Source organism: Plasmodium vinckei, assembly GCF_900681995.1.
Source record: "Plasmodium vinckei vinckei genome assembly, chromosome: PVVCY_11".
Lineage (NCBI taxonomy): Eukaryota > Apicomplexa > Aconoidasida > Haemosporida > Plasmodiidae > Plasmodium > Plasmodium vinckei.
Window position 1 is genome coordinate 738,734 of NC_051303.1, and position 24,614 is coordinate 763,347.

The following is a 24,614-nucleotide window of genomic DNA, read 5'->3' on the forward strand; positions in this document are numbered from 1 at the left end:
AAAAATAAGTAGGGAATAAAATTAGTGCCCAATGCATTTACTACTTATATTTGTGTAGAATTAATACAGGCTTTTTATAAAAAAAAATATAAAAATCCATTTTTAAGCAATATATTCCTTAAACCGTATAACATATATATATATATACATAATTTTTAGTATAAGGCTAAATATGCTAATATCAAAAATGCACACCATATATGTACTAAATAAATTTCCATTTTTGTTTTCATTTTTTTTGAGGGAATATAATATTTAGTAAACTTATGTGCATATATTAAAAGTTAAGCATTTTATATATTAAGAAAAAGGTATACACTATTTAGTATATGTACTTGTATTTGTGATTTATTTTTTTTATTTTTTTCATTCTATCCCTTTTTATGTTTTATAAAATTTAATTTTATTCTTCAGAATTCCTACATATATATATAGGATATATTGTCTTTTTTTTGTTTATTTATTTAGTTATATTTTGTTGCTATGTCCAATTGTTATCTTTAATTTTTCGCAAAAAAAAAAAGTTGCTAACTTTATAGATTATGTAATAGTATAATTTTTTTTTGTATAATTTGTCATAATTTTTAATAAGAAAATTATTGTAATGTGTAGTTTATAATTTTGTAAAAATATGTTTTTTAGGATAAAAATTTTATATTAATAAAAGTGAAGGGAAAAAAGAAAGACTATTTAAGTAGGTAAACAATATATAAACTTGTAAAAAAAAATAATAAATTAGTGTCAAAAATAAGCCAATTTATATTTATATTTATTTTCACCTTTTTAGATTAGGGTACCTTTTTTGTCTTTTATTTTTTCTTCTTTTAAATGAGCCTTATTTTGACTTGGGGTTATTCCACACCGTTCTTCAGTGAAAGAGAAGCTATAAAACGTTTATAATTTAAAACTAACAAAATTATATATATATATATATATATAGACCCTTTTGTAAGGACGCATAAGCCACGAAACAAATTTCTATACAAAAAAGTTGAGACAATGGAAAGCAAACAGTGTAAACTAATTTTCAGTGATTGCTGTAAAGGAAAAGAAAATTTAGCACACAATGGTGAAGATCATGTTGTAAATGATAATATATATAATGAGCAAAACTATTATGGAAATAATCAAGGGTATATATACAAAGGTGATACTAACTATGTATATAAAAATAGCGACGATTGCATGGGGTATGAATATGGAAATAACCAAGGGCATATATACAAAGGTGATACTAACTATGTTTATAAAACTAGTGAAGATTGTATGGGGCATGAAAATGGAAAATATATGGATCAAAATAATAACAACTATGTATATAAAACTAGTGAAGATTGTATGGGGTACGAATATGGAAATAACCAAGGGCATATATACAAAGGTGATACTAACTATGTTTATAAAACTAGTGAAGATTGTATGGGGTATGAGTATGGAAATAATCAAGGGTATACATACAAAGGTGATACTAACTATGTTTATAAAAGTGAGGAAATGCATGCACAAAAGAATGATGAAATTCCAGTAATAAATGTTCAAGGAGATCAACCAGTATTTAACATTCCTGTATATCAAGATAAATATATAAGAGATAAAATAATTGAAACACCAAAATATGAATTCCAAGATGTAGTACAACCAAAATATTATAGACAAGAAGCAAATCATGATGTCCCATGTGTTGAATTATTATTTAAAGAAAGAAATATAAATATGCCAAAGGAAAAAATAGTAGAAAATAAAGTTGAAGTAAATGTGCCTATTGGATACACACCTATATATTCCCCTGTATGGGATGTAAGAGAAATACCAAGAGTTATACCAAAATATGAAGGAGAACAAAAAATAATAGAAGTTGAAGTACCTCAAATAAAATATATAGACAAATATGTAGAGAAAGAAATAGTTGTAGATATAAAAGAAAAAATTATTCCTAAAGTTACAGAAATAGAAAAACAAGTAGATATAGTAAAATATGAATGGAAAGAAAAATATCAAGATGTTCCTGTTTGTAAATATGTACCTAAAATAGATGTAGAGTTAGATTGTCCATCCCCTTTAATAGTACCATATCCTGAAGTACATTTTCAAAATACATCTGAAATTATGAACCCAAATCAAAAATCAATAGATATATCAAACGAAATATTGATAAATAATTTAAATTCATATAATACTATCCGAAACAAACATGTAGATGAGTCAATAAAAAGATCGATGTTAGAAATGGGAAGATTGCCAAATAAAATGATAAACCAAAATAATGATCACATCAGAAATTTCAATGATAAATTTTCAGAATTAAATAACATAAATATGAATAAAAAAAATAAAAAAATGTGGCCTTTTTGTACATTTAATAATTGTATAAATAATGAGCCAAAAATAAATGGTTCTGATGATATAGATCCCAAAACAGGATATCCAGTATCTATGCCAAAAAATTTTGCTTCATTTTTTAAAAAAGATTTAAACTCGGTAAAGAGTCAAATGATGCAATACAAAAATCAAAATGATAAAAAAAATGAAACATCAAATAATATCATAGAAAATAGTCCCGTTAGTCCAACTATTGAATATATAGGAAAAATAGATAAACCACCAGTTGATGGAGGAAAATTAGATTCTATATCATTTAAATTACATGCTATTGAAGTACATCAATTTATACCTGTACCTAATTTACCAAAACCACAATTTTTAGATTTAGTCCCACCTGAACAATTTGAAAATAATGATATATCTTCTCTCCATAATATTTTTGGAAAAACATCTGAAGATTGGGTTGATCCACAAATTACAGGATACATAGCACCTATGATGAATGACATATTACATGGAAATATACAACCTCAAACTCCATTGTTTAACAAATTAAGTATTGGCAATAGTCCAAAACAAAATGATGCCCCATCTATCAATGCTCCCTCTTCTTATAGCCAAGATGAAGAAAACAATGATCGAGTAGCCAAAAATACAAACAGCAGTATAGCTAGCGAACACATCTATACTGGGCACAACCAAATAATTCATGAAACAAATGAAATGAATGACAACAAAATGGATTATGATAATTATAGTGGACATTTTAGTGATAACTACAATGTAAATTAAATCTAAACACAAATTAGAGTTTTGCAAATAATATAATATAAAAAGTAGTTTAAACTGTCTCTTAAACAATCCTCTGAATATATCAAATTTAAGTTTGCATGATCACTAATTTTTTTTCTCTTTTTTTTTTCCACATACCAATTGTCATTGCTTAATATGCAAAGGTGCATATACCCAAACACCTGTATATATAAAATTTGATGATCTCACACTTACATGACTTTACGATATTTATTTGTGTGGTAAATTGTATGTAACAAATAATATATTATGTATGTATGTCTGGATAGATTAATATGTAAATATTTTATTTTATCATAACTATAGTTTAAACTTTGTTTTATTCTAGTATTGGCTATATGCAATATTAACTATTTAATTTAGATATATGCTTATCACATTTGTTCGCTTCCCATACATATATGCATATGTAAAATGGAGAACAACTGGAATAAATGAAGCACAGTCTTTTGGATTATTACTAGTGTATATATAATAATACATGCAACCCTTGTCATGCTTGATATATACACATTGTCATTGTACCTATACTCATTTGTAAAAATGAATTTTATGTTTTAAAATTTTATTTTTGTGTGCCTTATTAAGGGTGATACTACTTTTTATAAAATTTTCTAACAAAAAATTGTTTTTTTAAAGCCAACTCAATAAGCAAAAAAAATATATATATGTATATGTAAAATATTTTATATTTTTCCATAATAATAACACCGCTACCTATAATATACCTATTATGCATATTTATAAATGCAGAGAAAAACTAATCATTTTTTTTAAACAGAATTAATAAAAAAAGGATTTTTTAAAATGAAAAAATAATTTTTATTAAAAATTATAAGCAATATTATTTATACACAAAAAAGTATAACATTTTATTCATGCAGCTATGTAGGATTGGGGTATTACATAAACTTGTTCCATTTTTAATAGGCCATTGTATGCCCTATTGGGCTTTCCTTACTACGTATACATATATATATGATTATACGTATAAATGTTGATATTATTAAATGGGGATTAAAAAAGATAAAACACGCCATCAAAGAATATGAAATAAATGCCATTTCAACTATGCCCATTTCCATATTGTCAAACTAACTTCAACACTTGCCATATATTTTTTTATATTTGATTGGTCATTCTTCCTATAGTGAGTCAGCCTATTCGTATGTAATTAATTTCGATGAGTGTCTCCATAAAAAATACAAAAAAAAAGAAACAAAATGTATATAGATATGCACATTAAGTTTTCTTCGAAGAAGACCATAAAAGAATTGTTGTTCAAAGCGATAAGTTCAGGATATAGTATAGTGGCAATTGGCATACCATATGAGCATATATGTAATTATAATTTAAATGAAAAATGGAAAGTAATAAATATATTTATTCCTAATAATTCTAGTAATATTATTAACAAGTTAGAGAGTGATAATAATAATGGATGTACAAATTATTTTATCAACAAAATAAATTATGAAGACAGATCGAATGAATATTTATTAAAATTAAATAACCAAATTGACAATAATTATATTTTAATAAATAAAAATAATACATTATCAATTAAAAATATATGTGATGATTTTATATTAAATTATAAACATGAAATAGAAGAAGAAGAAATAAAAAAATTGCATAATTGGCTAGTCCCTAAATTTATAACTACTGAAAATAGTGACAATAAAAAGGGTATTAAAATTGTTGGACAGGAAAATAATTATATTGAGACTAGTTGTAATTCAAATGATATTCAAAATGAAAGCTCTTTTTTTTTACAAACTAATACAGACACATATATACTAAAAAGATTAAATATAAAATATGAAGATGTTGAACAAATTGAAAATTATCAAAAATTTTTAAAGGAAAATAAATTTGATTTAATATCAATTGAAGTAGCAAGTCCTGAAAATATAAATGTAATAGCTATTAAATATGATTGTGATATTATTTATTTTGATTTAAAAAATTCATTTACTTCTTTAAAAAAATCAGATATACAATATGCTATAGACAAAGGATTTTTTTTTGAAATATCATCACCTAATATATTAACTACAAGTACAGAATATTTTTATTATTCTTCAAGTTTAAATAATATTATTTCCGTTATACCATTAGATAGACTTATTATTAGTTCAGGTAGTATGAAGCATAGTGAAATATTAGAGCCACTCCATTTATTGAGATTATATTTTAATTTTAATACCTTTTCATATAAGAATTTAATTGGATGTATCACAACTGTACCTCTTGCTTGCATTCAAAGAGCATCTGTTCGAAAGTCCATGAATACAGCTATATTCTACAAAACAGGACCATGAAAAAATAGTGAACATGTTTAGGGAAGGAAATAACAGCCTTCACTCATGTTTTTTTAACCTTTAATTTTTTCATTTTTTTTTTTTTCCATTACTAATTGTGGCTATTTCCCTCACACCTACTGCTAACAAAATATGTAGGTGTTTTAAATTTGTTCAAGTTTTTAGTGTGTAAATATTTTAAAATTACATTTTTTATTTAGTAAAAAAGGTATTACAATTATATTAAATTTGTTCATACAAAAATATGTCATTTTTTATGGCTAGTTGTAGCCAGCTATAGAATAAAATAAACCTAATATATAATACAAGTTCTTTAGTAAAAAAATGATTATATCTAAAAAGTTTTATATACCATTATGCTTGTAATTTTGTTTACAATTATGCTATAAATTTATTTAGAATATTTTTCTGTATAGCAAAATGGCATAAAAATAAAAAAAATACTTTTTACTTTATTATTATTAAAAATAATATATATGCTATTTTATACATAAAAAATATTATTTATATTATTTATTTTTAATATAAAGTAAAAAGTATTTATGGCATTTTTACTTTTTAAAAAATCGACAGCTGCAGGATTCGAACCTGCGCAAGCAAAGCTCATTGGATTTCAAGTCCAACCCCTTAACCACTCGGGCAAACTGTCAATAATTTTATGCCACATATTTTATTCCATAATATAATAAAATATGATTTTCTAAAATTATAGTATACATATATATATATAATATGCATATTTTAGACCTTTAAAAAAAAAAAATGTTACATAGTTATGTGTATTTTTTTACATAAAATAATAAGCATTTTAAAACTTTGCAAATAAAATATTTTGGAAAACATATCTTTAGAATAGTATATAGTTATATTATTAAATTTTTGCTAATTTAAAAATATGCAAAAAAAAAAAAAAAATATATAAATATGCACAATATAGATTGCGAGGATTCATTTTTCTCTCTATATATACATATTATGTATGTTGGAATTGTACAAAACACAATGTTTGATATAAAAAATAAAATAAATAAAGAGTATTGGCTATATTAATTTATGATATAATTATTTTGGGATAAAACAGTGAAATGGTATATATTCATTTCCTTTTATTTATATATATAATGTATATTATGCATATATTACATGTACAAAAGAATAATTCCTATTTAATAGCCATAAGTTGTGTAAGTATGGCACATCAGGTGTATTGAAGAATGACATTTTTAGGGAAACACAAAATAAATATATAATTATAGTATCATAATGAAAAATTATATACTTCGGAATGCTAATAAATGTATTTTAAGTCTTTCTGGAGGTATTGAAAAAAAAGCATGTACCAATTCAGTAGTTAGCGATTTTCGAGGAAAATTTTTATTTAGCAGAACAATATATACAAACAATGAAAAATGTGAAGATGAAAGAACAGAAAAAGTGTGCGAAGATTTTATAGGAGACTATAATAATTTAGGTACAGAAAGAAAAACCAATATAGAACAAGATGAAATATATAGAGAAAAACAAAATGAGTTTACTAAAATATTTGATGAAAACAAATTTGAAAAAGAAGATTATACCACAGTTAAAATTGTGAATAAGAACAATACAGATACTAATGAATTTTTGCTAAGTAATGAAAATTATTTAAATTTTATAAAAAAATACAACAACAATAACAGTAGCAACAGTAGCAAATGTAAGGGTAGCCGATTTAGTAAGAGCAATTTACAAATTGAAGATACAGAAAAAAGTCTATGGGAAATTTTAAAGGAAAAAGAAGAGTACATAAAAAATAAAAAAAAATTAAAGCTATATAAAAAAGAACTTGATAATAAAGCAAATAAAGAATATGAAAAAATTGTAAAAGAAGAAAAATATATTAATCAACAAATTAGTGATACACACAGTTTTAGAACAAAAGATAAAAATAAAGAAGAACCAAATAATATAGAAAAAAAACATAAAAAAAAAATATTGGAAAGAGATAATATATATAATGATATTGATACATTTTTAGAGGGAAAACAAAAATATGTTAATGATATAAAATCATATGATGAAATATATGATGAAAATAGTCACAAAATTAATAATAAATCAATGGATGAATATAAAGAAATAAAAAAAAATGATAATAATGAATTTTGTTTAAATAATATAATTAATGAAGATATGAAAAGGCATGCAGGAAATTATAGTCTTAATGAGCATAAAAACAAAAATAAACAAATAGGAAGTAATATATTAATTAATGATTTAAATGTAAAAAATAAAAACAGTCATGAAATATTCAATGATAACTTATTAAATGGACAATTGTTTGTAGAAGAACTAAATGATATATCTGCAAAAAAATGTATAGAAAAAATGGAGACCATAAAAAAGGATAGCAAGCTAATTGAAAATAGTGAAACAAACTTCGATGAAAAAGAAAAATCTATGTGTACTCCTCAAAATTTAGTAGAAATAAATGCAGCAGAAATTGTAAAAAAGATTGGAGGAGAAAATTTAAGTACCATTATTGATGGAAATATAGATAACTTAATTATACAAAAGGAAATAAAAAAAGAAAAAAGTGTAACAGGATTAATAAGTGTTATATATAATAATTTAGATAATTGTGATAATATAAATTTAAGTAGTGGATTAATTAAAATGTCTAAAATGATAGATTCATATCAAAAGCAAAGTATAATGAGAAATCCTATGTATTTAAGTATAATAAAAAAAGTAGAAGAAAATATAAATACTTTTGAATTACCCAGTTTAGTACAAACTTTTTATGCTTTTGTTAAAATCGATCATCTCCCTTATTTTTTCAATGATATAATAAATTGTATAAATAATAAATTAGATAAAGCGGAACCTAAACATATATCTAGCATATTATACAGTCTAAGTAATATATTAATCGAAACAAATGAAAGTCGGATTTTAAAAATGAAAGTTATAGATATTGTTAAAACGGATATAAAAAGTTTTAATTGTCTTAATGATGTTATATGTTTACTTACTTCATTATCAAAACTAAAGTATAAAGATATATATGTATATTATGAGCTTTCTAAAAAAATCGAAGAAAATATTGATGAGTTAAATATGAAAAATGTTAGTAATATATTATGGTCTTTTAGTAATATCAATTATACTAGTAAATTAATAAAAAATATGAAAAAAATAATTGAAAAAAATATAAACAATAGTAATTATGTAGATATAATAAATATAGTCTATTCATTAGTTAAATTAAATGAATATGATGAACATTTATTTAATGAAGTTTTTCCAAATTTTATTAATGTATATATACATAACATGAATGTAAAAAATTTGTGTATGATTTTATGGTCCTATACATATGCAAATATTGATAATCCAGATTTGTATATAAATATATTAACTAAGATTAATGAAAATATAAAAGATATTACTACTAAAGATATAATATCTATATTAACATGTCTAAGCCGAATTAAATATAATTATAGATATAAATATTTATTTACTCATTTAAAAAATAAAATTATAAAAAATTTATATTCTTTTACACCTTTACAATTAACAAATATAATTTATTATTCATCCTTTTTAGATTTGTATGATCATAAATATTATTATTTATTAGTACAACAAATATATCAAATTCGAAAATTATTATATTTAGAAAATCTAACTATAATTTTATATGCATTAAAAAATGTATCTTATTTGAATGTACATAACATTCATGTTTTTAATTTAATATCTTATATTTTTGATCAAATAAAAAAGAAATATAAGTTATTGACAGGAGAGGATTGCCTCAATATAATGCTCATCATGAATGACTTAGAAAAATACACAACCCAAGGTTACCTCACCTTTTCATCTCAAACCGATTCTTCAAATAATTTAGCTACTACAGAAAATGTGAAAAGCCAAGAGACCGACGTTTTATCATCAAACTCGCTTTATAATAATAACAAAAATGGTGAAAATAATTTAGAGAAAAATTATATTGATATATTTGACGATGGAGTAAAATTAGAAGAATTACACCTTGACACAGAAGAAATTTATTTTCCTCATATTAATGATTTATTATATGAACAAATAAAAATTAGACTTAACAATTTTTGGCAATTAAATATAAAAGATGTTAATAATTTATTAATAGTTATGAAAAATGTTAGTACATATGACCCTGTAATAATAAATATGATAATGAGACAAATAATTCCTATTTTATTAAAGTGTTCAAATATAGAATTTTTAATTTTTTTAAGTAACATAACAGCAAATACTAATCTAAAATTTATTGCCTTAACACATATGTCTAGGAGACCCAAACTTTTACATGTCTTTAAAAAAAAAATTAATTCCATAACAAGTACAATATTAAACAGTTATGAAGAACCTGATGGTTCATATCAAAATGAATTAAATATGGATACGTTAAATTTTGTCGAGGAAAATAAACAAAATTTAATAAAAAATGATACAACATTTTCAAATATTGAAAAAAAATCTGATGAAGATATTGTACCATTTATTGAGGATACTAAAACAACGATTAATGATATGCCAATTATAAATAATATTTCTGAACATTCAGAAAAAAAAATCATAAAAAATAGTAATGAAATAAATGACATGTATAATAGTTTGAGTAAAAGAAAAAATAATGTTGATCTAAATAGTTGTATAGCACTTTGTTATGCATGTTTTAATATACATTATGAAGATGATAATATTTTAAAAATGTATGATGTTATAGAACATATGATAGTTGAAGAAAGAAAACCAATTAGTTCGTTTATGTTATTAAATTTTTTATATATACTTACCTTAACAAATAATAAATTAAATACAGTTATCAAATTATCACAAGAATATATGGATAATAGATATGGCTATAATATAGAAGAACAAAATAATAATTTAAAATATCAGACCCAAACAAATACTACAATCAATGATAATAACATAATGATGAATGAAGATACAGGAAATGATAAAAATTGTCAAATTTTCAAACCATTAACAAGCTTTAATTTAGTTTATGAAGAAAATGATGGGTTGTCTAATTATATAGAGATTGGGAATGAACAAACATCATTAATATTATTAAAATTGTTATATATAAATGTTATACTAAATAAATATAATTATTTATATCATATATTATGTGAAATTTCAAAATATAATGACCATTTTTATAGTTATGAATTTATTAAGTTATCAAAACAAGTTTGCTATCATATTTATAATTTTTCAAACTTTTTTTCAAAAAATAAAAATATTGAATATATATGGAATAAAGTAACAAATAATGTATATGTAAATGAAGAACATATATTTTTAGATTTAAATTATGAAAAAACAAATTTTAATTTTATTGATATAAAAAAAAATAATCATATTGTTAATAAGCTTTTAAATAATCCTAAAATAGACCAAAATATAGATAACAATATAACTATTGCTAAATATTTTTATTACATTTTAAATTACAATCTTAATGATATAAATAATATAACTTCAAAGAAGGATAAAAAGAAAATTAAAATGTTTCATTTTGATAATGTTATATCTGATATTCTTAATTTCGTAAGACATATATATACACATTTATTTATATTTCCTTTTTCTCTACATTTAAAAATATGTGCATATCTTATTATTATAAACCTTATATTTATTAATATTCATTTTTTTATATTTTCTTTTTTTTACAGCTAAATGTACAATACAAAGGGTCATATACATATGAAAATATTTATCATATTTGTTGTTCATTCCCTCATGAAAGACATTTGATAGATATAATATCTTATGAAGTAGGAATTAAAACTTTTATTGTGTCTATACATGCGTAGTTATGTACACAGAGATATGTCTGGTTGAAGTTGTTTAGGGTTGTACATTATTTTTTACGTTTGTTTATTTATTTAGGATGTTTTATACCCTTCACATAAACCCTTGTTATCCGTGGAACTAAGACAAAAGCAACTCGCCTTAAAAGGTAGCACTATAATATTGCATAGAATATATCTAACATTGTCAATCTTAAGCTGTACATTCTTAGTTGGCTAGTTTATTTTAATTTACTATTTCGTGCTCATTTGGCTTCTTATTTATTTGTATTGTCATACATTATGCACTATATATATTTTTTTTTTTCATTTTCAGGATGGGCAGTTCATTCGATAAACTTCAGAGACATGTACAACAGCATAAAAGATAAAAATATAATTTGCTACATTTTTAATATTATAAAAAAAATAAAAAAAGATTTAAAAGATTTGCCAAATAATGTAGAACAGAAGGAGGAAGAAGAATTTTGGCAAAACCTAAAATATGCTAACATTTGAAAAAATATATCTATTTTTACACATTAAACTTTTTTTTTTAAATTTATTCGCATATTTATTTGTATGTTTATCCATTTGCTTTATTATTATATTTCATTTTTTTGTTTTTTTTAATATGTGCATTTAAAAAAATGGCAAACACCAAACCCAAATGATCTTTAAAAACGAGCAAATAAATATGTATACTATTTATTTGCATATATTTGAACTTGTAAGAGCAACCAGCCAATATGTCTATATTGGAACGGCTTAATTTATGTATATAATATGACGTGGTTATATACAATATCTACTTTGAGGGTATACAGAATGGGGAAATAATATTTTTTTTCAAAAATATGGACTTATGCTTGAATGAGTATAAGCTATAAGAAAAGGTGAACTGACTAATAAAGCATAAAATGAATGTATATATTAATTATAGCCATATTCTTATAACAACAATAATAATAATAAAATTGTTAATAAAATATATATACCTATGCTTTTATTTATTATTACTATATGCAAAAATTTTAATAAATTATAAAGTTGAAAATTTCCAAAAATATAAAATATGTATATATTATATGCAAAAATATTTTTCCACTTTTAGTATTCGAAGCATTTTTATATATTTTTAACTTTTGCACGTGGCTAAAATTTTAAGGTATTTATTATGCAATATTAATATGTATATATATAAATATATATGTTATCACCCCATTTTTATAATAGTATATAATTTATTTTATTCCTTCCCCTTTTACATGCCATGGTATACCAAAAATAATAATAATAAGTTAGTGTACTAAAATGTTTAAAAAATAGCGGCACAAATGTAAAGTGATAAACATAATTAATATACTGGCGATGTACTGCTAATATGTACGTGGATCGAGTAAATATCAAAATTAATGGAATTAAATAAATTAACATAATATCGGGCGCATTTTTTTCCTGGTATAAAAAAATGTATATACTTCCCCACATTTTGCTTTGCTATGAAAAAAAAGGGGTACTGCATGATAATTCACTAAGCATATATATATAATATTATCCTATACTTTATTATATGCACATTATTTGTATGGGTCATATTATATGGATACTCCAATAAAGCCCCTGGTTATACTATCATTGTAAAATTAATTATTATATATTTTGTGCGCTTTTAAAATTTGAAATATATATTATACTCCCCCTTAAAAAAAGGAAATAATAAGTTTAAGAAAGCACGTACATAATTAAATCCTATTATATAGATATAAAAATAGCCTCGATTTTTTTTATTATTTTCCTTTCTTGAATTTTTGTTGATTTTACCCCATTTTTTTAATCGCTAATAAAATAATGAATAAACAAATGACCAATTTTAAGGGATTGAGAAATAACATTAAATATTATTTTTTAATGAATTAATAAATATTATAATTATAATAATAATGTTGTTTTATAATTAACTCTGTTTATAATTAACGTTGTTTATAATTAACGCTGTTTTATATAATTAACACTATTTTTAATTAATGCTATTTTTAATTAATATTACTCCTACTAACATTGAGGGTTTTATACTTTCATAATTTACGGATTATATAAAAAAAACAAAATTTAAAATATAGGTATAAAAAAAAATATATATATATTAAACTATTTTGTGTATACATAGTTAATGCTACATATTATGTATGTATATACATATTATGATTATTTTCTTAATTTTTGAAAAAAACAGATAAAAATGCAAGACGATAAAATAAATTCAAAAGATGAAATATCATCAAGTTCTTCATGTGAAGAAAATGAGGAAAATCAAAATATTTTAAATCCCCCCAATAGACCCAAAATGAGTAAAGGGGAAAGAAGAGCTAGAAAAATGCTTGTAAAACTTGGTTTAAAGGCAATACCAAATACTCACAAAGTTATAATTAAAAAATCACAGAAAATGATATTTGCCGTTTCCAATGTTGATATATATCAAATCGAAGGAACTGATTCTTATGTTATATTTGGGGATGCCAAAACAGATGAGATTACAAATTCATTTAACAGTAATACTACAAAATTAATAATAAACCATGTGATTATGCTCTTTATATATCTACAAGTTCATGTACATATTGTTACTATTTTTTATGAATTTCATTTTTAGGTCTCCTTCCCGAAAATATCCCAGCTGAAGATGAAGCTGGTGTTGACCAGGAAGTAAACTTTGAGGATGCCGAAAAAGAAAATGAAAAAGTTCAAGACTTAGAGAACGGTATGTTTTTCAAAATTTATAATAAACAAATGTTCAGCATGTTACATATCCATATAAATATTTGTTTTACTATGTTTATATTTCAACAATTTTTAATTTCCATACATTTTTTAGGTGAAAAAGCAAAAGATGTATCAATGGATGATGTTGATTTAATTGTTTCTCAAACAAAATGTAGCAGAGAAAGAGCCATTGAAGCTTTGAAAAAAAATAATAATGATTTAGTACAATCTATTATGGAATTGAGTGGTTAAATATATTTATAAGTCTAAATAGGGAAAAGAAAGCAGCAATTAAAATGTGATACATTATAAAATTTGTGTATATAAGTAGATAATTTTTATTTATTATTAACACGTGACTGTATGTGCATTAACCCGTTTTACAACATTCGTGCCAATTACCTACATATATAATATGCATATCTTTTAATTATCTATACTATTATGTTATATGTATTATTTTTTTCAACACTATTGTAAAACTTTTTAAAATAAACTTATATTTATTAAAAAAATAATAAACCCCCAAAAAATATAAAAAATATAAATACATATTTGGAAAACCTACCCATTTGCTTATTCAGCCTATTTCTGTGTTGTCATAATACTACTTTATATTAACAATTAAGAGAAAGGAATAGCATTTAAAAAAAAAAAAAAATTAATTTTAATATTTATGCATTTTCAACAGTTTATTTTGTTTGTTTTCTCTGCTCAATGATATTTCATTCATCAAAGAAAAGTCATGAATAGAGGAGACAAAAAGGCGAGCTACCATATTTCCAGGTAGCAATACCGCCGTTACGCATGTAACAAGAGAAATAAAAATGAATTAAAAATAAGATAAGTATCGAATATATAAACAAAATAGTCTCGGGAAATTGTCAGTTGGTAATGTTGGTTACTTCCAAAAGGATTGTATGAGTCCCCTTAATACTGATGTTCTTTTTTCCTCGGGAATGTTTTTACCTAATAAGGAAGGCTCAAGGAATAATTGTGTCATATCAACATTTATAGGATTTAAATATATTTGCTTCATTTGGCGTTCAAATAATGTATGATCAATATTAAATAGAGTTCTATCTTTGATAGTAGATTTTGTTTTTATTTGTAATGCATAAATTGCTAAGTGCTTAAAATAAAAATGATTATTAAGGATTGATAAAATATCTTGTAATCTATTAAATAAAATTGAAACTCGTAATAATGATTTATTATTATAATATTGGGAATTGTCAATATTTATATAAATATAATTTCTGCCTTTAACTAAATCAAATAATGCATATGCTTCTGCATTTTTTTCAGTTAAAGCATAATAACAAGCTAATGAAAAAGATTTTACATTTTTAATAATTTGTAGCATATTAATAAAAATATCTATATTTTCAATATTTTTTAATTCATCAATATTTTGTTTAAGTATATCTGCATATCTATAAGTAGAATGTAATAATGGCATTTTATCTACAACATCATCTAAAGTTTTTTTATTAGCAAAATTAAATTCTTTTAAATTATTATTCATATTTAATACATTATATAAACCCTTCATTAAAACTATAATTGTTCTTTCTGTGTCTATATATAACTTTTCAGACAATAAATGATTTTCCAAACTATTCCAAACTTTTTCCATAAGTATATTATCATTATGAGATTTTTTATTATTAGAATTTGTAGATAAATCACCTTGAGTTGATTTAACTAATTCTTCATGAACTATTGATAAACAATTATTATATAATGAGAATATATTTCCATATTTATTTATTAAAAATGATAAATCATAATTATCTAAAAATTTAAAAAGTATAAAATTATTATTTTTTATTTCTTCATTTAAATTAAAATTTTGATTTAATTCGATTATTTCATCATATTCTATAACAGTTTTTATATCATTGTCTAAAATATTTTTTATTTTTAATATACTATCATTAGTTCCATCATTAATTAATTTGTAACTTTTATTTTTTATATTAATAATAATAGTATTATCTATACAATCTATTTGTAATAATTCTTTTCCATCATTTTGATATGCCTCTATTTCTGTTACTTTATCTTTTTCTTCTTCGAAATCTTCTTCTTGTAATTTTTCATTACTTTTGTTTATGTTATCCTTTTTAATGTTATATAAACATATACGCTCATATGAATTTACATTAGATAAAAAATATTCATAAATTTCATTTATTCTTTTTTCTTCATCTAAAAATAGTTTACTTTTTTCCATTAAAATGTTTTCATTTAAATTTTCTTCGTCATTTTTCTTATGACTGTTATGTTCTACATTTGTATTACTTACATTAGATGCTACACTATTTATTGTAATTCTTTTTATTAATTTGACAAGTTTTGAAAATTCAACAATTTTAGATAAACATTCTTCATATTTTTTTATTTCTAAAAGGTATGCAATTTCAATATATGCATGATAACATTTTATTTGTAATTCCGTATTTTTATCAATTGCTTTACTTATGGAATTAATTAAAAACTTTATTTTATCTAACCCTTTTTTTAATCTTCTTAAATAACAATATTTAGATCTATATGGTGCTTTTAAATTATTTACATCGGTTTTAACTTTTACATATCTAGCTCTACACATTTCAACATCTAAAAGTAGTAATTCAAAATATTTATTATTTAATATATCAGGTTCATATATTTTTGATATATATTTATTTCCAACTTTTTTAACTTTATTTAAAACATTTCTTCTAAGTTTCATTCTCCTTCTTTTAACGTATGCTAAAAATCGATCCATTTCTTCATAATATAATCCATGTTTTTTATATTTTCCAATTAAATAGCAAAATATATCGAAGGATATTTTTTCCTCAGGAATTATTGGCCCAGCCCTCTGTTCACCCAATGCCATTTTCTCAGCTTTTGTTTCACCATTATTTTGTGGAAAATTTTCAACTTTTGATTCCTCTGCAACTGGTGTTTCAGAGCCTACTTGGTCGTTTCCTTCCATCTCTGTATGCTGACTCAAATTAGTGTCCTCCATTTTAAGTCTCTTATTTGTCGAACTATATTATGTACATATATAATACTAAAATATGTTTCGAAAAAAACAAAATATATGTGTTTCTATATCTATATTTATGTTTATTTCAATTACTCATATTTTTAAAGATATCCATATATAATATTTATGATTTTTTTTTCAGTAAAAATATAGCTTTATGATAAGTTTTGAGCCTTCCTGTTTTTTTTAGATTTTTACCTTAATTTTTTAAATAATAATTATTCAAAAAAAAAAAAAAAAAACATAAAATACTTGTTATATTTTCATAAGAATAATTCGAATTAATTTTCCTCCCTTTACGAAATATTTTAATTTATGTATATATGACTATGAGAAGTTATGCATATATATTATTAAATACAGCGGGGAAGGGAAATATGAGTAAAATATGATACACTTAAATTATGGGAATATCGATAAAAAAAAATTGTATTATTATAAATGCTTCTTTATTTTTATAAGTTTTCAAAAATAAAGAAATATTTATTATTTTTTTTTCCCAACTTATTAAGTAAATAAAATAGTATAGGTTTATAAAAAAAATAATAAATAAATAATGTCGCATTTGCTATAAATTCTATATAAATATGTGCAAGGATATATATCGTATGTTCATATATGAGCATACATAATGGGCTATAGTTTTAATGAGAAAAAGAAAAAAAAATATATAAAAATGTAAAATAATTTTGAACATTTTATATTAAATCGAAACTTCTTTATATACACATTTTTTATAAATGATATTACTCAACTTTTAATATAATGAAAGTCTAAATTTTATTTTGTCTACATTATAACGTACTATAATAAATCGAGGGAAGAAATTTATCAATTTTGAATATTCTTAAAAACATTACGTTATATACTTAGCATTAAGATATAGTCATATATAAATGGGCAAAGAGTCCTATTATGATTTATTTATAATTTCATCAAATTTTTATGTCCTTATAAAAATATGAACAATGTTTTGTTTTTTTATTTAAGCCTTTTTAGCTATTTTTGTGTAGCATCCTTATGCTACCAAATGATTTATGTTAATCTTTTTGATGAAAATCAAAAAAATGATTTAGATAATATTTCATGTTATTGGCAATATTTTTGCCATGAAAATTTTCATTTTTGCCAATATGGATGTAGTTTGACGAAAAAATTAAAAAAGGGGTATAATTTGTTAAATAGTAAGTAAAATAGAATCGTGACAAAATTTTATTTCCCATTTAAAAGTAGGCAATAGTAGTAGTATTACTTTATTTCACTATCTTCATTCTGTTTCTTCCCTTTTATTTATTAACCAAATCGAAGTAAATTCTTACACGTTTTCAGCAAACCCTTTGCAAGAAAACTGTTTTGTCAATATCGAATGCGACGACTATGATATTTATTTCGATACAGAAGACCCGACATATATCTTTTTTTTCTCTAACACATTCTTTCGAATCACTTCAGATTCTACATTATATGTTAATTTATATAAAGAGTAAGATAAAAAAGTTAACATATTTTTATGCATATCTACTGTTTTATATGTCTACCATCATATTTGACTTCCCTCATAAAATTTTTCATATTTTAAAGGAATGAAAATGAAAGAAAAGGGTCTAAGAGCCAAATTGGAAAAGCACAAAGCTCACTCAAAAAAGATGATTATAATAAATGGAATACCAAAAAAAAAAAGAAATATACAAATAATAAAATAATTAATAAATTAAAAAATTTTATATCACAGAGATTTAGAAAAGAATTAATCAAGTTATTAATTTTTTTTATTATTGTCTATTTGATATTTTTATACCTATTTATATATACCTATTTACAACGGAAACGGTGAGAATAATAAAAAGTGTCAAAAGGGTTTTGTTAAAAATGTAGATTATTATTACAAGCTATATTTGAACAATTTATAATACATGCGTCCATACATACGTATAAATATGTTTACACTTTCGATATGCACCAACCTAAAATATGAGGAGTATATGCAACTAATTCACAATTGCAAAGTATAAATGTTTAGAAAAAATTACAAAAGAAGTATTTTTGCAAAATGAAAAAAAAAAAATAAGACGGTATATTATGCATATATTTATTCCTATTATCTTGCACTTATTATACAAGTCCAAATTAGTTCGAAATGAATTTTTTATGTTTTTATATCTATCTTAAAATGTTTTTTTCATATTTTTAAAAAAATTTCATATTTCATTTACATAAGCAGCCATAATTTTTTCCGTTTTTTCCATATACTTTTATTTTTTCACGTCCATCTCAGTTTATTTTTTTAGTTTTCAATTGTTAACGTTATCAATTTTTTCCAACTAATAATTTTATTTTATTACAAATTTTATCTCAATAATGTGAGCAATCTCACACTATATCTGAGAAATAAAGATGAGACATGTTGGCTTTTTCCAGCCCCTCACAGAATATAAAACAAGTATTAGAAATGGAAACCTCTAAAACTTATTTGCATTCTGTCTAATTAATTTACATCTATTATCTAAGCTATTCGAATCGCTGATATTTTTATTATCACTTTGTATAGACTCATATTCATTCATATAATTTTTATTTAAATTATTATCCTGATTGGAGTAATAAGAGAACTCTTGATTTTTAAAATATTCTTGATCATTTTCATATATTTGTTTAGAAAAATTATTACTATTTTTTTGGATGGAATATTTTTTGTTATATTCAATAAAGTTCACATTTTGATGTCTATCCATATCAATCTCTCTAATGTTATCCTCTTTTTCCGAATAATCATTTATAATATCGTTTCCTTTTTCAATACCAAAACTGCTAAATCCACTAAAACTACTGTTAATATTGTTATTTTTTTCAATACTTTTCTTGATATCTTCAACATTTTGAAATTCATATGGCAGATCCATACTCTGAATATCATGTGATATACTCCCACTTTCATAAACTTTATATGAATGTAAATTATCATCTTCTTCCTTTGTATGCTTATTATATTCTTTATAAGGAAAATCGTCGTGTCTAATTTCTTTCTGCATTTTAGTGAAACACTTATCTTTTGTAAAGACATAGTCCATATTATGATTAACCTGATTTGTGTTACTAAAGTTATTATTTAAGTTTGGAATATTTTGTTCATATTTTTTATCACTAATAGTTTTGTTACTATTTTGATAGCCATCTGTATATTTGTTGTCTTGCCATTCCTCGGTATTATTACTTTTGATAATGTTATCTCTTCTTTTTTCGATACAATTATCAAACTGATTTAAACCATCGGAAAATATATTATTATCATTTTTATCGAAATAACTTTTTACATCCTGACCATCTCTGGTATTATATTGCAACGTTTCAACCTCTTGTCTATAAGCATAGTCTTCTTTATATTTTTCCTTTTGTAATAATTGATTATATCTATTCAAAATGTTCATATAATAATCTTGAAACTGTTTTTTTGTATAGCTATGTGTATAAAATATTTGTTTTTTTTTATCATAATTATTTTCTATATTCTTAATAGCATCATCATTTTTAATAGCATTATACAGAAAAATAGATTGTTTTCTTGCATAATCATATATAAAAAAATCATTATCATTTGTTTTTTTTAATAATTTTATCCCCTTTTCAATTTCTTTTCTCTTTTTTATTTCCTCATCATCATTGGCATCACTAATATTATTCAACTCATTTTCACTTTGAAATCGAAATATAAGAGGTTTTGAATAATTCAAAAAATAAGGACAATACTTACCATTATTTGGTATTCTTTCTTCATATGAGGTATATAAAAAAGTAAAGAAATTATTTTGATCATTTTCATCTTTAATTTGAACAGCTTTAAGATTTTTATAAAATAAAGAATCAATTTGTACATTTATATTAAAAAGAAAACATAAATTTATACATATTGCTTCTGTTATAGCTAGAAAATGCATTATAAATTTTAATTTTAATAATTCATTTTTTTCTATAAAATCGAAATAAACTACTTGTTCTATTAAGGGAAATATATGAGATGGAAATAAATCTAATGAGCTTTTTACAATTATAAAATTTTTAGACATAAAATCAAATATGTAATTTGCAGTTTCTACATGCCCTGTATGGCCTATTTCTAAGTTTTTTCCAATTTGGCTAGTCCTACTGTTATCAACACAAACAAGTATATTATTTTTATCGAAAAAGAAACGAAAGCAACTGTCATTTATTATGTAATATCCCTTCTCTGGTAATTTCTTTATTTTTATTTTATTAATTAATTTATTTGCATTTATAAATTTACCAACTTCTCTGTCTATCTCATCATTATATAGACTAACATATGCTGGTTTAAATATGTTGTTACTATTTTGTGAATTTATCATTGGATTTTTATTGAAATCATTTAGAATATTTTCATTCAAAATAGGATATAAATAAATTCCATTTATACATTTTTTTATGGAGATGTACATGTACTTTTCTTTTATAGAACTAATACTTTTAGATTGTATTAAATATATAGTATCTGGTAATAAATTTTCTTTTTCATACATTTCTTTATTTGTTGAATTTATTAAAATTAATCTTTTATTTATTATTTCGTAGTTTATATTATTTAGTGGTATAAGTACGTAATAGCATTTTATTGAACATGTTTTTCCATCTACCATACTTTTTTTTGTACCTATATTATCAGAATTCGGTTGTGTACTATTTTTATTGCTTTCCTGATAATAGCTAGCTGTTTCCTTTTTTGTTTCTTTATTCGTTTTTATATCATTTCCATCCTCCTCACTTAAAGTTTTTATTTGTATGTTTAATATATCATTAGAATATTTATGAGGTAATATTACATTTTCAATTCTCATACCAGGTATTTTTAATTGGACATCGGTAATATTTAAATTAATCTCAATTATTTTTTCTATATTTTTAATTTTATTTATCGTTAAAATTATGTTAGACCTATATTTGTATTTATGAGTCAATGGAGATATATCTAGAACATTTTTATCATTAACTTGTAGGTCAATAGTTTTATCATTTTCATTATCACAATATATTTCTTCCATATCTTGTTCATTCTTATCATTAGAATAGTCCTCCTTTGACAGCCCATACATATTTAATTTTTTGTCATTTTTTTGATTATATAAATAATCCGAAATTATATTTGAATATTCATATTTCTCGCTGTCTGGATCATGGTAAAGAGCATTTTTATCACATTTTTTATTTATTCGGGTGTTCTTTTTATTTACTTCACTTGGAATTGCACCTTTATTATTATTCGATGGTTTGTCTTTTTTTATTTCGTATTTATTAAAATAGCTAACTGGGTCATATTTACTAGCCTCTAATATATTTTTTTCATAAAATAAGTTTCTTTCATGAAACTTTTCATTATTATTCTTCTCTTTTTGAACCGCCTCCTTTTTACGGTAAAAACTATTTGCTGGTATCTTGCAACTATCATTGTAGTTGTTATTAATTGCATTTTTTGCATACTTTTTTTTATCCTTTTCTTGACCCAATTCTTTTTTTACGTTAGTAATATCGAGTTTTGGCGAATTAAAGATGGCATTGCCTATATAGTATTTTTTTAAAGTGGGCAAATTTCCTTTTATATTTGCTTCAATATCACTATTTCTTTCATTCTTTAAATATATTCCAGGTTTATGAAGCAAATCATTGTTTGTTTCATATAGCTTAGCATGCATTAACTCAATATTTCTATCTTCTTTTTGAATATATAAATCCATAAAGTCATCTATAGTGCCTCGAAAAGCGTTATATATTTTTTCTATAGGTAAAGCATTTTTATTTTTTGTAACCTTTCTTTCTATTGTTTTTGTTATTCCTAATTTGTTCGTCATACTATTCTGAATATTTTTATTCTCATTTGTGCGTACTTTTGGTGTATAATTAGAATAATTTCCAATAAGGATGTCTGAGTTTTTATCATTAGTTAGATCATTAACATTGTTACATAAAAATAAATTTTCTAAATTTAATGATTTATAAGCATTTTTTGTTTTTTTAAAAAATTCGGATAATTGAGATTTATCATTTGTTTCGCCTTTTGTAATATCTTGAGCTTCTTTGTCTTCTTTTAAATTTTGCAAATTTATTTCATCCGCTAAATCTTGTGCTTGTATCGATTTGATACATTCATCAGATTTCCCACTGTTCCATATTTTGTTTTTTTGGTCATTTTTTTGGCATTCCGTTTCAATAAAGCTATCTGTATCATCTATAGAACTTTTAAGATCATTAAAATCTGGTTTATTATGTAGATCATTTTTACTTGAGATTATTTCTAATGATTGTAAATTATTGTAAGAGTTTGCAACATCATTATTGCTTCTTAGCATTTTTCGGATTACATCATTTTTTGCATACAAATTTGTTTTTACTTTTTCTGGATTTTTTATTTTTAAGTCATTTTCTAAATATGAGCTCTTTATTTTCTTAAAGTTTATTTTATCAAACTCCATTATTATTTCCTTTTCCTTTGTCTTTTTTTTCTCAGCATGCACATATATATGTAAAAAAATAAACAGTCTACCACCTGTTGTAATTTATTTTTTTTTATATTCGTACGTAGATTGTGAACATGTGTAAACAAATTGTCCTTATTTGTTAGTGTATATTATGCTAAATAGCAAGTCATACCATAAACCGTGCGAATAAATATAATATTATTTGTAGATATTCATTGGAATATCTACATAAAAAAAATTGTACATGTTTAAACTTTATATTTTCATATTCATTAAGAAAGAAGAAAAAAAAAACAAAAACAAAAGAATTAAATTAAAAAAAACAAATGTGCATATTATATTAATTGGTCTGCATGGAGAAGTATAGAAAATTGATAAGCCAAAAAAGGAAAATATTACATATGCATATATTATATATATTGCGTGTTAATAATTTTTTTGTTTTTTTTCTCATTTTAGTTATTTAAAAAAAAAAAAAACACAATTTTTTATGAACAAAACATATTTTTTATGTACATAGTATATAGATTGTGTGTATTGAATTATTCTTAGTAATTATGTTTGTGCATATTTATTATGTATGTTAATATGAAAATAGGAAATATATGTATGCATTTTTTTTATTGTTGCACACATTTTTTTTTATTAACTGGCAATATGTTTACTAAAAAAATTATGAGCATTGGAAGACTATCCTTAATACCGAACAAATCAAATAAAATTGTAACATATTAAACAATAAAATAAAAATAAGTGTCTATTTCGAAAAATATATATATATATATATATATATATGTGTGTATTCATGTTAGGCTTTATTTGTTCTTATATGAAATACGACCAAAAAATAAAATATTTTTGTCTATGGTCTTATACGGTATGACGATAATCAATATCGTAGGAAAGTAATACAAACTACCCTTAATAATTGCTTCAATATTTTCTCATAAATATATATATTTACAACTAAAACAAAGTTCTTAAATAAATTATCATTCTTTCATTCTTCTAATATTTTTATTTCCTTATTTTT

General features: G+C 22.6%; 7 protein-coding genes and 1 non-coding gene across 8 annotated transcripts; 5 read left to right on the forward strand and 3 right to left on the reverse strand.

Moving 5' to 3' along the window:
- Positions 1-999: 999 nt before the first annotated feature.
- PVVCY_1102140 (Pfs77 homologue, putative inner membrane complex protein 1j, putative) lies at positions 1,000-3,114 on the forward strand (the record flags this gene model as incomplete). Its single annotated transcript, XM_037634533.1, has 1 exon — positions 1,000-3,114. One exon carries the CDS (start codon positions 1,000-1,002, stop codon positions 3,112-3,114), a length of 2,115 nt encoding a protein of 704 aa, XP_037490625.1.
- Positions 3,115-4,358: 1,244 nt separating this feature from the next.
- PVVCY_1102150 (ribonuclease P/MRP protein subunit RPP1, putative) lies at positions 4,359-5,459 on the forward strand (the record flags this gene model as incomplete). Its single annotated transcript, XM_008626160.1, has 1 exon — positions 4,359-5,459. The coding sequence occupies one exon, from the start codon at positions 4,359-4,361 to the stop codon at positions 5,457-5,459; it is 1,101 nt and encodes a 366-aa protein (XP_008624382.1).
- Positions 5,460-6,026: 567 nt separating this feature from the next.
- Positions 6,027-6,108, reverse strand: PVVCY_1102160. The gene has a single exon. It is a non-coding gene; the product is annotated as a tRNA-Ser (tRNA).
- A 614-nt stretch (positions 6,109-6,722) lies between these two features.
- On the forward strand, positions 6,723-11,812 carry PVVCY_1102170 (conserved Plasmodium protein, unknown function; the record flags this gene model as incomplete). Its single annotated transcript, XM_037634534.1, has 4 exons — positions 6,723-11,048; positions 11,177-11,278; positions 11,394-11,463; positions 11,631-11,812. 4 exons carry the CDS (start codon positions 6,723-6,725, stop codon positions 11,810-11,812), a joined length of 4,680 nt encoding a protein of 1,559 aa, XP_037490626.1.
- A 1,723-nt stretch (positions 11,813-13,535) lies between these two features.
- On the forward strand, positions 13,536-14,308 carry PVVCY_1102180 (nascent polypeptide-associated complex subunit alpha, putative; the record flags this gene model as incomplete). Its single annotated transcript, XM_037634535.1, has 3 exons — positions 13,536-13,845; positions 13,947-14,054; positions 14,169-14,308. 3 exons carry the CDS (start codon positions 13,536-13,538, stop codon positions 14,306-14,308), a joined length of 558 nt encoding a protein of 185 aa, XP_037490627.1.
- A 649-nt stretch (positions 14,309-14,957) lies between these two features.
- PVVCY_1102190 (signal recognition particle subunit SRP68, putative) lies at positions 14,958-17,078 on the reverse strand (the record flags this gene model as incomplete). Its single annotated transcript, XM_008626158.1, has 1 exon — positions 14,958-17,078. One exon carries the CDS (start codon positions 17,076-17,078, stop codon positions 14,958-14,960), a length of 2,121 nt encoding a protein of 706 aa, XP_008624380.1.
- A 1,051-nt stretch (positions 17,079-18,129) lies between these two features.
- Positions 18,130-18,933, forward strand: PVVCY_1102200 (conserved Plasmodium protein, unknown function; the record flags this gene model as incomplete). Its single annotated transcript, XM_008626157.1, has 3 exons — positions 18,130-18,283; positions 18,429-18,582; positions 18,681-18,933. 3 exons carry the CDS (start codon positions 18,130-18,132, stop codon positions 18,931-18,933), a joined length of 561 nt encoding a protein of 186 aa, XP_008624379.1.
- A 625-nt stretch (positions 18,934-19,558) lies between these two features.
- Positions 19,559-23,575, reverse strand: PVVCY_1102210 (conserved Plasmodium protein, unknown function; the record flags this gene model as incomplete). The annotated part of the gene is made up of 1 exon (XM_008626156.1): positions 19,559-23,575. The coding sequence occupies one exon, from the start codon at positions 23,573-23,575 to the stop codon at positions 19,559-19,561; it is 4,017 nt and encodes a 1,338-aa protein (XP_008624378.1).
- Between the last annotated feature and the right edge of the window lie 1,039 nt (positions 23,576-24,614).